Source organism: Lemur catta, chromosome 20 (assembly GCF_020740605.2).
Source record: "Lemur catta isolate mLemCat1 chromosome 20, mLemCat1.pri, whole genome shotgun sequence".
Lineage (NCBI taxonomy): Eukaryota > Metazoa > Chordata > Mammalia > Primates > Lemuridae > Lemur > Lemur catta.
Genome location: NC_059147.1, coordinates 23121085 through 23135187, shown reverse-complemented (window position 1 = coordinate 23135187; position 14103 = coordinate 23121085). Strand labels below are relative to the sequence as shown.

Genomic DNA, 14103 nt, shown 5'->3' with positions numbered 1-14103 from the left:
GCCAATCTGGGCCTGACTGTGGAAGGGGCTGTGGGGCATTGTGTGCAGAAGCATGTGGCACTGCTATAGAAACTGAGACATAATAGGTAGTTCACTTTTGGCCAGAGACCCTGTCCTTAACTTTGTTTAGAGACCATAATACTGAACACAGTCAGAAACCTCTTGACTATCATACAGCTCTTTTGATCCTACCTGCTGGAAAAAACTGTTCTCTTTGCTGGACTGTGTCAGTACTTAAATGAACCCTTTCCTCCATTGCTGGTGTATGCTGCTCACCGGTCCCACCAAGTTAAGCCCCTTGAGGTCTGACTCAGTTTGCATAGGGAAGGTACTCAATATATGTCAGGCAAGTTGGTCTGGTATGAAACTAGTTAAGTGCAATATGAAGCTTGAAAGCACGAAAAGAAGTGCCGGGAGGGGCCATGGAAGGAAGGGCAGGAGAACAGCTGTGGTTCAGAAGATAGCCAGAGTCCCCTTCAGAATGAGTGGGCATGGCAGCATACCATGCCAAACTGGTATGCCATTTCACTGAGGCCAGAGCCCTGTGCTGGCAGAGGGCCCCACCTTCAGCCAGAGCTCTCTCTGTTTATAGTAGGCACGGGTACTCGCTTCCCTGACTGCTACCCCTATAGCTGGCCAATGATCCCCCAAAGGCTTCCTACCATCCACCCTGTGGGAATAGACCTCTAGGATGTTCCTCTTTTGTCACTGTCACCCACCTGTCAATAGCCATAGAGGTCCAACACATATAGGTGCTTCAACTTTGCCTGCCTAATGGGAGAACAGTGGACCAGGCCTAATCACAGGGCACAGGGCAGCACTTGTGGCAAGGGACCCAGAGTATTGGCCATCATGGAGTCTTTCATGTCACTATGAAAATCAATAAGCAGATTTCATCCCATAGAACTTGTTGGGCCACAAGGATAAGAAGCTGGGAAGTCTAAAGTCCATGAATTTTTGCAGCTGGGCTGGAGAAGCCCCTGATTTCTCCAGAGGGGAGGATATGTGGCAGCAGCCAAGATAAAAATGGAAAAGACAGGTGGCTGTAAAGGTTATGACTTCTAAAGCCTCATTCCACAGGGCACTCTCACTCTCTCTCTTTCTCTCAGGCTTAAGGTGGGGGTAGAGAGCAACTGCAGGAGACTGCATCAAAAGAGGTGGACTCTGAAGCCTCTGGATGGAAAGGCAGGCAGATAGGTCAGGTCAGAGCTCAGTGCTCACTTCCTCACAGTTTCCACAGACTCAGGCAGGGCCCCAGCTCCCTCCTTAATAGGGATCCAACAGAAGGCAGAAGAGGACTGTCAGGTTCTATTCTACCTTCTCTCCTACCCAAAGGTACTTCCCACTCCTCACACTTCTACACAGTATTTTCTTCATCTTTTCTCACTTATTTATTTCCCAGATCCATCAACATAGCCTAAGCCACTCCTGTTCCCGGTGGCCAGTCACCACATGCTGGTAATATAGGGTTAAGAGCCTAATATCAAGTAGACTACTTATCCTCTCTATCTAGTAGCCACTCATAGGCTTGTTACAATTAAATTAGAAAATGCATGTGAAACAGTCATGTGGCTAGCATATACTAAGGGCTCACTAAACATAAGATATTGTCCTTACCATGCTGTGATTCTATGGGCTGCCTAGCCATCCCTTTTTTTTGCCCACTTAGGTTATTTCCAGCCTCTCATTACTATGAAACGCCTTGCTATAAACAAGTGGACTTTTACCAAATCAAAGGCAAATAACTATAAAGGCATTTCCATGTTACCAGATTAATTTTTCCCCAATTTGTGATGATGCCACATTGAAGATCATCCTCTGCCCTTTCTCAGTGTGGAACTTCTGGCCACTGGAGATAGGATGGAATGAGGAATTCTTACGCCATGTACTGATTCTCTTTCCATGTTCTGTGTTCTCTCCTTAGCAGTTCACTGGTGATGGGGATGATAACTGGGAAGTACCCAAGTCTTTTGAAAAAGCTACTCCATAACCTAACCAGGACAATGGCTCTGGCATGCCACTGCCATTCAACCTCGTGGCTTTGAGGCATGAGTCTGGTATTACATGACTAACCTGTGAGGCCCAGACATTTGTAAACAGAGTGTATTAAAAACACCCTGGACTAAAACAGGTGTTAGCAAATTGCACTTGAATGCCAATTAAGACAACCCTACATACCAGCAAGTTGTTTGTTTACATTTCCTCAACGGACTTAAAGAATCACCTCATTGCTTGTGGTATTAACCTGAAGCCCCAGCATTCTAGGAAGAACTGTTTCTATTTCCTATCTTCCAAGTCCCACTCTTTGACAAAAGAATGGAATAAAACAAAACAAGATATGTAAACCTGATGAAAATCATCTGGTCTTATTCTGTAGTTAGGCCCCATTTTTAGTACCTTCTTAAATATAGACTCCAGGCAAGCTATGCGAAATACTTAGCTCCTCCCTTGTTTTCCTATTCAACATAAAAGCCCCTTCCTTACAGCATGTTCCCCAAAGCTTCAACACTTTCCCCTTCCCCTCAGGTACCTGGGAGAGCAGCCCTTCCCAGCCTCTTTCCAATCACCCCAACCCACTCTCATCTTCCCTCTTTTTAGGGGAACAGGCACAGTTTCAGTTCCTTACATTGTGGTGGTCTCTGAACCAAAGAAGTTCATGCCCACTTATTAATCAGCTCCAGAAAGACCAGCTGAGCCAGACAGGAAACATTAGTTGTCATTTATAGTTACCTTAAGTCTCTGATTGAAAGCATCAAACAGTAGTTTGATCCCGTCCTGAGTCAGGTTAAGGATGAGGTCATGGCTTAGAGGAGACTATAAAACAAAAATAAAACACACTCTGAACAACTTACTTATTCACCAGCACCTACGAAAAACCTTACAATATAAATGCAATGCACGGGGAATACCTAAGTGCAGACAGTCCCTCTCTCCCCCAGCTAATGAGGTTTGGAAGCCAGAAAAAAACTGTTGCATGAATGCATAGTGTCTTCGACTTCCAGCCTGCAGATGCTGCTTCATAATATTGGCTGAAAAGAGCCTCTCCCTTCCAGGCTTGAGTAAAAATACCTGGGAGAAAGGGACAAAATTATGTGAGTATATAGGTCATTTTTGTTATAGGTTCCAGGGTCCACATCTGCAGTATGAGTACTGCCATCAAACCTACAGAGCAGTCAATGGGGAATACAGGTCACGTGAAAAGGCCTAGCCCAGGATCCAAACTCAGCAGATATTGCTTATGCATGTCAGCTGAGCCCACATCCATTCACTCAGGCTCTTTGTACCATCCACAGGGAACACGTTTTATTCTTTGAATGTTTTAGGCCAAATTCTAAGACAAAGAAATATCTTATAATCTGATTATTTATGAGATGAGCCCCTTACTCCTTTCTCCCCCCCCTCCACCCCTCCTCATCCCATATCATATGTGCTTCTTTCTGAAAAACCGAAGTCTAAGATCTCAAAAGTCACATTCCTATCTACATTTGCCCTCTGAGTCCTGGGGGAGGAGAGTAGCAGCACAGGTGTCTTAAAACTTCTCTGAGCTCTAGTTTCTTTATGGAATACCTTTATCCCTTCCCTCTAGGGCTGTTCTGAGAACAGAAATAGTTGAGTCTGCCCATCTCTCTGCTTTTGGTCCAATGCAATCAAGGACTCAATGTCTGAAGACTCTCCAAAGCCTTGATCCAGGCTGTCTAGTAGTAGAAGGAAAAATCCCACCATCCAAAATCTCATCCTCCTTGAAACTAGCACACAGCTGCTCAAAAGGTTTAGAGAAGTTTTGTTACAGAGCTTCTCAAGGCAGACAAAGTCAATGATGGAGGTATGACTGTCAGAGAGAGGGAAATACGGGCTGGAAGGCCATGTGCCACTGCTGGTATGGGCCTCACTGGGGAAATTCTCTCCAAAGAGCTTTCTGGGATTAGCTCAGACTGCTTCCCTCCACCCCACTGATCTTCACAAGGTAGCAGGCCCAGGCGGCACCATCTCATGTTTGGCAAACGCTAGAGGAAAGAATGTTGTCATTTTTTAGTAGCTCTTTATGTCTAAACCATTATGTCTCAAGCAAGACAACGGAACAATGAACCCTGACCTTGGGTTATCTATTCTCAACCCAGGACACAAAGTTCCATTTTGGAGAGGGCCATTCCATGGAAGTAAGCAGGATGAAGCAACATTTTAGTCTCTTTCAGGAATCTTGCTTGGAAGGGGAATGCTGGGAGGATCTGGATTTTCCTATCTTCTCCCAAGATCTGATTATTTTTTTTCCTGGCATTGTTACAATTCAAGATATAACTAAGCAATTTTCAAAAGCAAGCAAATCACTCTCACAATGTTTAATATTTTATATCTCTAAAACCAAAATATACATGTACATGGTGTTTAAGCAGGCCCTTCCCATAACCCAGCTGTCTTACTCCATATGAAACAGTTCAGTAAAGCTGTATGCTACCAGTTGTTAACATCTTTTCCCATCAACTCTTATAGACATTGGCCTAGGGAAAGAATTTATGAAGAAAACTCCAAAGGTAATCACAGCAACAACAAAAATAAATAAATGGGACCTGATCAAATTAAAAAGCTTCTGCACAGCCAAGGAAACTATCATGAGAACAAACAGACAATCTACAGAATGGGAGAAAATATTCACATGCTACACATCGGATAAAGGGCTGATAACTAGAATTTATATAGAACTCAGGAAAATCAGCAAGAAAAAAATCAAACAACCCCATTAAAAAGTGGGCAAAGGACATGAACTGAAACTTTTCAAAAGAAGACAGACTAATGGTCAATAAACATATAAAAAATGCTCAACATCTCTAATCATCAGGGAAATGCAAATCAAAACCACAATGAGATATCACTTAACTCCAGTGAAAATGGCTTTTAGTAAAAAGTCCCAAAATAACAAATGTTGGTGTGGATGTGGAGAGATAGGAACACTCATACACTGCTGGTAGGACTGCAAACTAGTACAACCTCTGTGGAAAGTAATATGGAGATACCTCAAAGAACTACAAGTAGAACTACCATTGGATCCAGCAATCCCATTACTGGGCATCTACCCAAAGGAAAAAAAGACATTCTATAAAAAAGACATCTGCACTAGAATGTGTATAGCAGCACAATTCACAATTGCAAAGATGTGGAAACAACCCAAGTGCCCATCAATACATGAGTGGATTAATAAAATGTGGTATATGTATACCATGAAGTACTAATCAGCCATAAAAAACAATGATGATCTAGCACCTCTTGTATTATCCTGGATAGAGCTGGAGCTCATTCTACTAAGTGAAGTATCACCAGAATGGAAAAACAAGCACCAGGGGGTAGGGAGGCAAGGGCAATATACGTAACCTAAACTTTTGTACCCCCACAATATGCTGAAATAAGAATAAAAATAAATAAATAAATAAAGGAAAAACAAGTACCACATGTACTCACCATCAAATTGGTATTAACTGATCAACACTATGTGCACATATAGTAGTAACATTCATTAGGTGTCTGGCAGGGGGGAGGGGGGAGAAGGGGATGGGTATAGTCACACCTAATGGGTGCAGTGTACACCACCTGGAGGATGGACACGCTTGTAGCTCTGACTCGGGTGGGGCAAAGGCAATAAATATATGTAACCTAAACATCTGTATCCCCGTAATATTCTGAAATAAAAAATAAAAAATAAATGAAAAAAAAAAATCTTTTCCCCTCTAAAAAAGATGGGATTTACCTGACATACACATTTAATTTCCAAGGTGTGATCTGTGTAAAGCCAAGAAAATATTTCTGGAATTTTTAATGGGGACAAAATGTTTTCTGCACTTGGTAGGAAACAAAGAGACAAATGTGAAAGGAAGGGAAGAAAGCAGGCAGGAGAAAAAGGACAGGACGCATATATTTACAAAGCACTACATCAGAAAGCCCATCTCCTTTTGATCCTTATCTTAAGATTATTCTACTACCAGGAAACTATACATATTTTACAGGAGAACCAGACCAGTTATTAACTTGCCACAAGTCACACAACTAAAAAATGGTAAGAGCAGAGATATGAATCAAGATTTGGACTCAAAAATCCATGTTTTTTTTTGTTTTTTGAGACAGAGTCTCACTTTCTTGCCCAGGCTAGAGTGAGTGCCGTGGCATCAGCCTAGCTCACAGCAATCTCAAACTCCTGGGCTTAAGCGATCCTACTGCCTCAGCCTCCCAAGTAGCTGGGACTACAGGCATGCGCCACCATGCCCAGCTAATTTTTTCTATCTATATTTTTAGTTGTCCAGATAATTTATTTCTATTTTTAGTAGAGACGGGGTCTCGCTCAGGCTGGTCTCGAACTCCTGACCTCGAGCGATCCACCCGCCTCGGCCTCCCAGAGGGCTAGGATTACAGGCGTGAGCCACCGCGCCCGGCCAAAAATCCATGCTTTATAACTGTTACAGTTGCTTAGAAGATACTGGTAAAAATTAGCTTAATGCTAACACTACTGTTTGTACCCAAATATTGGAAGGATATAACGAAGGTAGTGATATAAGAAATACATTTCATTCATTTTTATAAATGGTTAAGTTTAAAGCTTATTTTCAAATTCATCCAATCTTGGGGTGTCCAAATCTGATTAAATCAAATGTGTACATGGATATAAGCTCAAGAAGCAAGCACATTTTCCCTGTTTTAATGGCTACTACTTGTCATGAGGTAATTCCCTCATGGCCTACACACTGAAAGTCAGATTAGGTTAGGGATGATCTGAGAACAAAGAACAAAAGTCACTATCCATCTTCAATTTAGAAATGAGAAACCACTTTGGCACTGTGGTTCAAGGAACCCCGCCCACTCCTACAAGTCCCTTGTTCTGTGGTAGGCACCATAAGAATACTCATGCACTTGCCAAGAGTCTAAGCATTTCCTCTCTCAAAAAGATCCCACAGAGGCCAGGTGCAGTGGTTCACACCTGTAATCTTAGCACTTTGGGAGGCTGAGGCGGGAGGATTGCTTGAGGCCAGGAGTTGGAGCCTAGCCTGAGCAAGAGTGAGATCCCATCACTACAAAAAACAAAACAAAACAAAAAGTTGGCCAGGCATGGTGGCATGTGCCTGTAGTTGCAGTAAGCTATGATGGTGCCACTGCACTCTTGCCCAGGTGACAGAGAGTAAGACCCTGCCACACACACACACACACACAAAGGAGATCCCTCACATAGGGCCTCACTATGCTGACAGAGGGGTACAGTGCAGCAGAATGTAATCTCTGGGTATAGGTAACAGTCCAATTCTCACTATGCCCTAAGCTAAACTGGGAAGCCTCACAGAAATCTCACCAAACTGTAATCTATATTATTCATGTCAAAAATTAGCTGTCGTTTGTTTTAGGATTTGAAATTAATTAGAACCAACAACTGAAATCATTGAACCAGAACTCAAAGGGTCTCAGAAAAGCCACCAGGTACATCCTTTAGCCTCTATAGGTTCAAAACTATTCCCTGAGGCTTATGACACATAGGGCACCACAAAGCCTGTTCCACATGACAGCACATGGTCTGTGTCATAGAAGAACTGCAGGTTTCAGAGAGTCCAGTGGAGGCGAGACTGCTCTTTGAGAGAGATAAAGGAATAAGCTGTATCTGTTTCCTTTCAAGTCTGGTATGCTGTGCCAGCTAGAGATCTGTACTGCAACAATCCTGAACACAAACCAACAAAGCAGAAAAGACTATTTTAAACAGGAAAGTGGAAGGCAAGCACCATGGAAGACTGGAGCGAGTCCCTGAGGTGACCTCCCACTAAAAAGTCCTTGTCTAAGGGCCTATAGGTGAGTCAAGCACAGGCAAAAAGAAAGGTTCACAGCTATTATTGCTCTTTCAAAATGGTCAGCACTAGATAACCAAGAGCAAAAGTTTCAGAATCAAAGAAAATGTACCTGATAACTGACTGGAGCTAGAGATTTTCCCATTCAAACACAGCAATCCCTGACAGTCAGTCTTTCCCAGAGTGTCACCTCTGGAGGTGATTCACTGCCTAGGGATACTATTCCAGCAAACAACTCAGCCACCACTCACCTGTTCACTGTAGAGAACCTGGACATTTTTGATGATGCGACAGTGCTTCTGCAGAATGGCTACTGCCTGAGCCAGAGGCATTCCTGAAATAAAAAGCGAGGACACCTGTGTGGTTATTTGAGCTATCCATTTACTGACATCTATCTGCAGTAAAGCCTGGGGACAGGTTGAGGCTAGTAAGGTCTACAGATATATGAATAAATGAAAGTTCAGTAAGCAGTAAGAGCTAGAATAAAGTTAAGCAGCAAGCACTAAGGGAATACTTGGACTATCTAAGGGGAGGCAGTGAATATACAAAAAGTCTTCCTGGAAATAGGAACTTCGACACTGATCTCAAGCAGATAAGGGCTTGGAGAAGGCAAAGTCAGCAAGAACCAAAGAACAGAGTGAGATAAGCACACCGACTGCATGACTCTGGAGACCAAGGTTTTAGTCCTCACTCTGCCATGGCTTAGGTATGACCTGCAGCAGGTCCCTTCTCTTCGTCTCTGGCACCTCTCTCCACATCTCTCAAATGAGTGTATGTTAGGGCACATTACTTGTCAGGGCCCACTTAAAAAGTTTAAAATCACACATCCATCAGAATCAACTTATTTTACCAAGGATTTCACTGGATTTTTACTCAAAAACAATCCAAAAACAAAGACTCATAGTTTCATGAATACAAAGACAATGTGTCTATTATTCACCACTCTCTGGATCCCCTGCACCCTGCTCAGAGCTGACCACCTAGTGGCGGTTGAATATTTATTCAATGGGACTGTGGCACTGTGGGGTGGGTGACAAGAGAACGGGAAGAGGGACCATCTTATCACCCCAGGGCAGCATGGTGGCTCACATTCAAGATCAGTTGACCTCCAGATTAAGGAGATGAGATGTGCAGAAAATAGGTCACAAATAATGAAGAATTAGAAGATTAAAAGCTCGTGGCTCATCTACATTTAAACAAATAATCTGATCCCACCCTCATTTGAGGGGCTATTCTTCAGTTTGAAGAAAGTTGAGAGAAATCAGAAGGCTAACTTAATGATCTTAAATAAAGTACTTTGCAGCCTTCTATAGCATGGGGCCTGGCACAGACAGTAGAGGCTCAGTAAATGTTTGTTGAGAATATAAACCAGCTGGATGCCTCACTCAGCCCTGCCATTCCTGACATGGAGGAGCATCTATGCTGTTTCTCCCACAGGGAATGGACAAACATCATGTGGAGAAAACAGATAAGATCAGTTAGGTGCCAAGAAAGAGAAGGCCACTGTGGCTTCTCTGATCCATGTGGCACATACAAGTTTCTTGAGGGAGGGTTCTTTTCCATTTAACCACATCAAAGTGTTGGTTTTAGCATCTTTGGATCCTGAGTCACCCAGGGAGAAACGCACCCAGTGGAGACAAGGCAGCCATGGTGACTGGTTGTCACACAACTAACCGGTAAAGCAGTGCTACAAAAGGCCTCTAAAGTGAGCCAACTATATGAATGGCTAAGAAATAGGAGCACTATCCCAGCTTTAACAGAATCGTCAGCCTTCTAAACTATACAAATTTATGTCTTACAGATCTTATCACTTGCCTGGTTATAACTCCCCAATAGCTTCCCATTACAGGAGGATAAAACCTAAATACCATGCCATCACCTAAAGGCTCTGAGTATTCTGGGACTTGTCCATCTCTATGTTTCTTTCCACTGCCCACCATGCCTCCCTTTGTTACTAGCATATGTCAAGCTCTTTCCCACCTCAGGCCTTTGCACTAGGTCTTGCTGCTGCTAGACAGAATGTTCTTCCCATAGCTGGCTCCTTCTCACACTTCAGGTCTTGTGAAAAGTCCTCACCTCCCTGACTGCCTTATTTAATGAAGCCTCCCATCCCACTTATTTATGTTAGTCTCCCTTATATCCTCTTAGAGAGTAGGGACCTTGTCTATTTTGTTCACCACTGTACTCCTAGCACCCAGTCACTGTACCTGGCATAATTGTAGGTGGTCATACATATCTGTGAAACAAAGCAATCAGGTAGAGCACATAGGTCCTATACCATGGACATGGTGACCACTCTCCCTTTCCTAGAACTCCCATCATTTCTCCACCAGTGCTACTCTCTCCTGCTGTTCCTCTGACTTTCCCAGGTCTCTAGGATAGGCTATATTTCTTCTGCTCATCCCTCATTCAACCAATCACCTAGTTTTTGACTCACATCTCAATCTGTTCTCTGCATACATCTAAAGGCAAATAAAAACGAACAGATTAAAAGCGACCTTTTCATCTTCTCTGTATTCTAGGTCTCAATATTTCCAACATCTACTCAGTCTCTCAAATCAGAAAACTTTAGATTCCTCCTTCTTCCCTACCTCTCCAAGTCCAGTTTCCAAACTGTTGTTCTTAAACCAATTTCCACAACAGACTTTGCTAATAGTATCCTCTTTTCCACTGAATGCAGAGACTCCTTGATAGTGTACCAGGCAGCTATAACCAACCGGAACCAGGACTCTGGGAAACCCATTTTCTTCTTCCACCAGTACATCATGATCTAATTATAATGCCAGATTGTTTATGGTTCCCTGCACAGGCAACTATCTTTCCTACTGTCTCTCTTTTTTTTCTTCTTTCACTTGACTGGAAGGTTTACAGCTCCCATAGGTAGATAAGAAGCCTTCTCTGAACCCCCAGGTCAGGTCAAGTCCCTTCTCTCACTCCACAGCTCTCTGTACATCCTCTATTTTTTTTTTTTTTTTTTTGAGACAGAGTCTCACTGTTGCCCAGGCTAGAGTGCCATGGCATCAGCCTAGCTCACAGCAACCTCAAACACCTGGGCTCAAGGGATCCTCCTGCCTCAGCCTCCCAAGTAGCTGGGACTACAGGCATGCGCTACCATGCCTGGCTAATTTTTTCTGTATATATTTTTAGTTGTCCATATAATTTCTTTCTATTTTTAGTAGAGACGGGGGTCTCGCTCATGCTCAGGCTGGTCTCAAACTCCTGAGCTCAAACGATCCACCCACCTAGGCCTCCCAGAGTGCTAGAATTATAGGTGTGAGCCACCACGCCCGGCCCATCCTCTACTTCTTTATAATAAAAGGAACTATTTATATAATCTGTCCCTATCACTAGAGTAAGCTCTTCAGGGCATAAGATCATTTCTTATTTAATTTTCAATGTTTGTGAGCAGAGTCCACAGAGGTACATACTGCCTTTGACAAAGTGAACCTTCAGTCTCTGGAACAAGGTAATCTCAGAGAAGAAGGTATTTTCTCCAGTGACCCTTAAATCTACCTTTTTTGGGAATTTTCAAAACTATTTTCAAAAACAGATTCAGAGACATGCCTCCACATCAATACATTCTGCAACTCTCACTGAAAACAATATTTCAGATTTGCACTATCTTTACTCCACTGCTGGTCAAACCATTAGTGGCATTCACAGAGATTGTGCTTGGCCTAGGTTTTCCTGTCCCTGTGTTGTTGGCATTTCCCTAATCATCCAACATTATACAAAGGCCAGGAAGGCAGCCAAGAAGCTGGATGCAGCTCCCCATTGTGATGCCAGGAAGACGATTTCAAGGGCCAGATACATCTGCATTTGTACAGATTCCAATAAGAAACCTGGTGATAAAGCCGAGCCCACTCTCCGAACGGCAGAGCAGTGGGAAGCAGGAAATCCCTGTTCAGGTGCTTGTTTATCGTCTCTATTTCTCTGAGCCTGTTCCTCACTTGGCAAATGGAGATAATAACACCTACCTTACAGGCTTGCGGTGACAAGAGGCAAGTACGGCCTGGTTCACTAGCCTAGGAACATAATTCTAAAGCACAGATTCCCTTTCCAGACCTATCTACCTAACAGTCCCAAATGTAAATTGGATGTGTTGGGGATTGGGGAGGAAATTGAGAGAGGGGAAAAATGACTTTTTAAAAAAAAGCCTGGGGAAGTTAAATGACCACCCTATCTCAGGCAGACACCATTTAAAACTGCAGATTTTAAGACCCACACAGAATCATGAAGGCTCAGGCTCCCTCTATGAGCTTTTCCCTCAAAGTTCAATTCTGGACCTAAAATACAGAAATGCCCTTCTCACAGTTTTTGGTTGCTATTTAACAGTTAGTTGAAAGAACTACCTAAACCCTTGATCTCTGGAAACTGGCAGACCTAGGAGTCAGGGTTAGGATGTCAAAACAACAGTTAACAGAAGCAACCTTGCTCGTTGACTCAGTTTTCTGGACATCCTTATCTCAATCGATGTCCCAATCACTACTTTTGACCAAAGGACTCTAAATGTTTGTGCCACAAAAAGATTTACAATCTAGTCACACCATCAAGCACAGTTTGAAGCTGTGGTTCTTACCCAGCCCTGGGAGGTCTTGGTGTGCACAGAAGCTGTTAAGGGGAGGGGACAAAAGAAGTTAACTGGAGGCCAAACAGCATTAGCATGAAGTCACAAGCCTCTCAACCAAGCTCTAGGTGCTTCACAAGATGCTGGAGCATTCCATACTAGCTCACATTTTGGGAAGAACTCTGCAGGAATGGTAAATTAGGAGAAGATTTGGCCAAGACCCCTCAATAAAACTGGCTCCTACAATACACAGGAGGTATGTAGCCACTAAGCACCAGCAGGGCCCTACCAGTAATCTGTATCTGCCTGGTTTCTCCAATATGCTATCTCTATAGACTTGAGTCCTCCAGATGCAAGGATAACCAATAATCCAATGGAGCAGCTGACTTAGTCCAGTAGCTCACACTAGAATAACAGAAGTTCAGGCCTGCATAAACAGCACCAACATTTGCTCCACCCCCTTCCTTTTCTTACTGTTGGAACATCAAAGTAAACACACTGGGGTTACTGAATGCAAACATCTTCTTATACTTAAAGGTAGTGACATTGGGGATGGAGAGGCATAAAGTTGAGCCAACAAGCCAAAAAATGACCAAACTGCATTTTTTTTTTTTAACAAACTAAATGTTACTTTCCCCTAACTCCTACTTCATCTCAACCTTTAACTCTCGTAGCTGAAGTCTGGGTTTAAGATTACATCATCACACACAGACTACATTTCAAAAGAGAAGGAAACAAGTCAGATGTTTCTTTAATGCACACAAACTTCTCAACTTCCTTGACCAGATCCCCATCATCTGATTATGGGATCCAACCCTAGGTTTCTCCTCCCAAAAGAGGCAACCCACAGCCCAGAAAAGCAGACGGAGACAGACCAGAGACCACAGTGGTGATTAGAGGTGTCAGCCACTTAGCCATTATTTAGTCTGTAAAATGGGAATAGGAACAATAGTACCGATCCTCACTACTATTAGTATTAACTCAGTGAGGATTACTAGAGACAATTACGTTCAAACAGAGCAGGGACGGGCATTAAGTGTTTTGAGCGAGCCAACTATTATTATTATTATTACTACTACTGTCCCATTACCCCAGAAAGGACCCTTATGAGGCCTGTAGCGAGGGCGTCAGCGGCCAGCATAGCAAATGACAGGAGGATCCGGCCGGTCGGAGCGGGTATCTAATGTTTGGAGCCCAAAGAGCCAAGGAGATGAAAGAGGCGAGGAGCTGCGGGCGCAGGAGCAGAGAACAGAGGCGAGGAGGGCCTAGAGAGAAGGACGGACCAGCGAACGGGGTCCTGACGGAGGACCCCGAACTCACCCAGCGTGAATTCCCATTGCTCGTTTCCCAGAGAGCGTTCGGGCACCACCTCCAGGTCCAGCATTGGTTCGGCTCGCCGGGCCCGGGCGGACTCCCTGCGGCAGCGCAGACGCGACCGGAGCTGAGGAGACAAAGCAGCGGCTGAGAAGCCGTCCCCGCCGGTCCGCGGCGGCCCTACTCTCCACCTCCTCCCCGCGCGGCGGTGGCAGCACCGGCCTAACACCCCATCTCACCTCACTTCGCCTCACCGGCAGCAGCCGCGGCAGCACGGGCAGCGGCAGCGACAGGAGCTACTGCAGCAAAAGTGACGTGCCGGGCCGTAAAGTGTGAGGAGGGCGGGGCTAAGGCGGGAGTTCAAACGCGGGGGAGGAGCCTAGGGCGGTGTTGCGCACGCGCAAAGTCCGAATC

General features: G+C 44.1%; 1 protein-coding gene across 1 annotated transcript in view; it reads right to left on the bottom strand.

The window, feature by feature from the left end:
* Positions 1-14004, bottom strand: part of PHAF1 (phagosome assembly factor 1) — a 27626-nt gene extending 13622 nt beyond the window's left edge. The window contains exons 1-4 of the mRNA XM_045533457.1: positions 13929-14004; positions 13696-13816; positions 8060-8142; positions 2731-2814 (exon numbers count right to left, since the gene is read on the bottom strand). Coding sequence (XP_045389413.1) covers positions 2731-2814; positions 8060-8142; positions 13696-13759 — 231 coding nt within the window. The 5' untranslated portion in view covers positions 13760-13816; positions 13929-14004. The remainder of the gene's footprint in view (positions 1-2730; positions 2815-8059; positions 8143-13695; positions 13817-13928) is intronic.
* Positions 14005-14103: the final 99 nt, after the last annotated feature.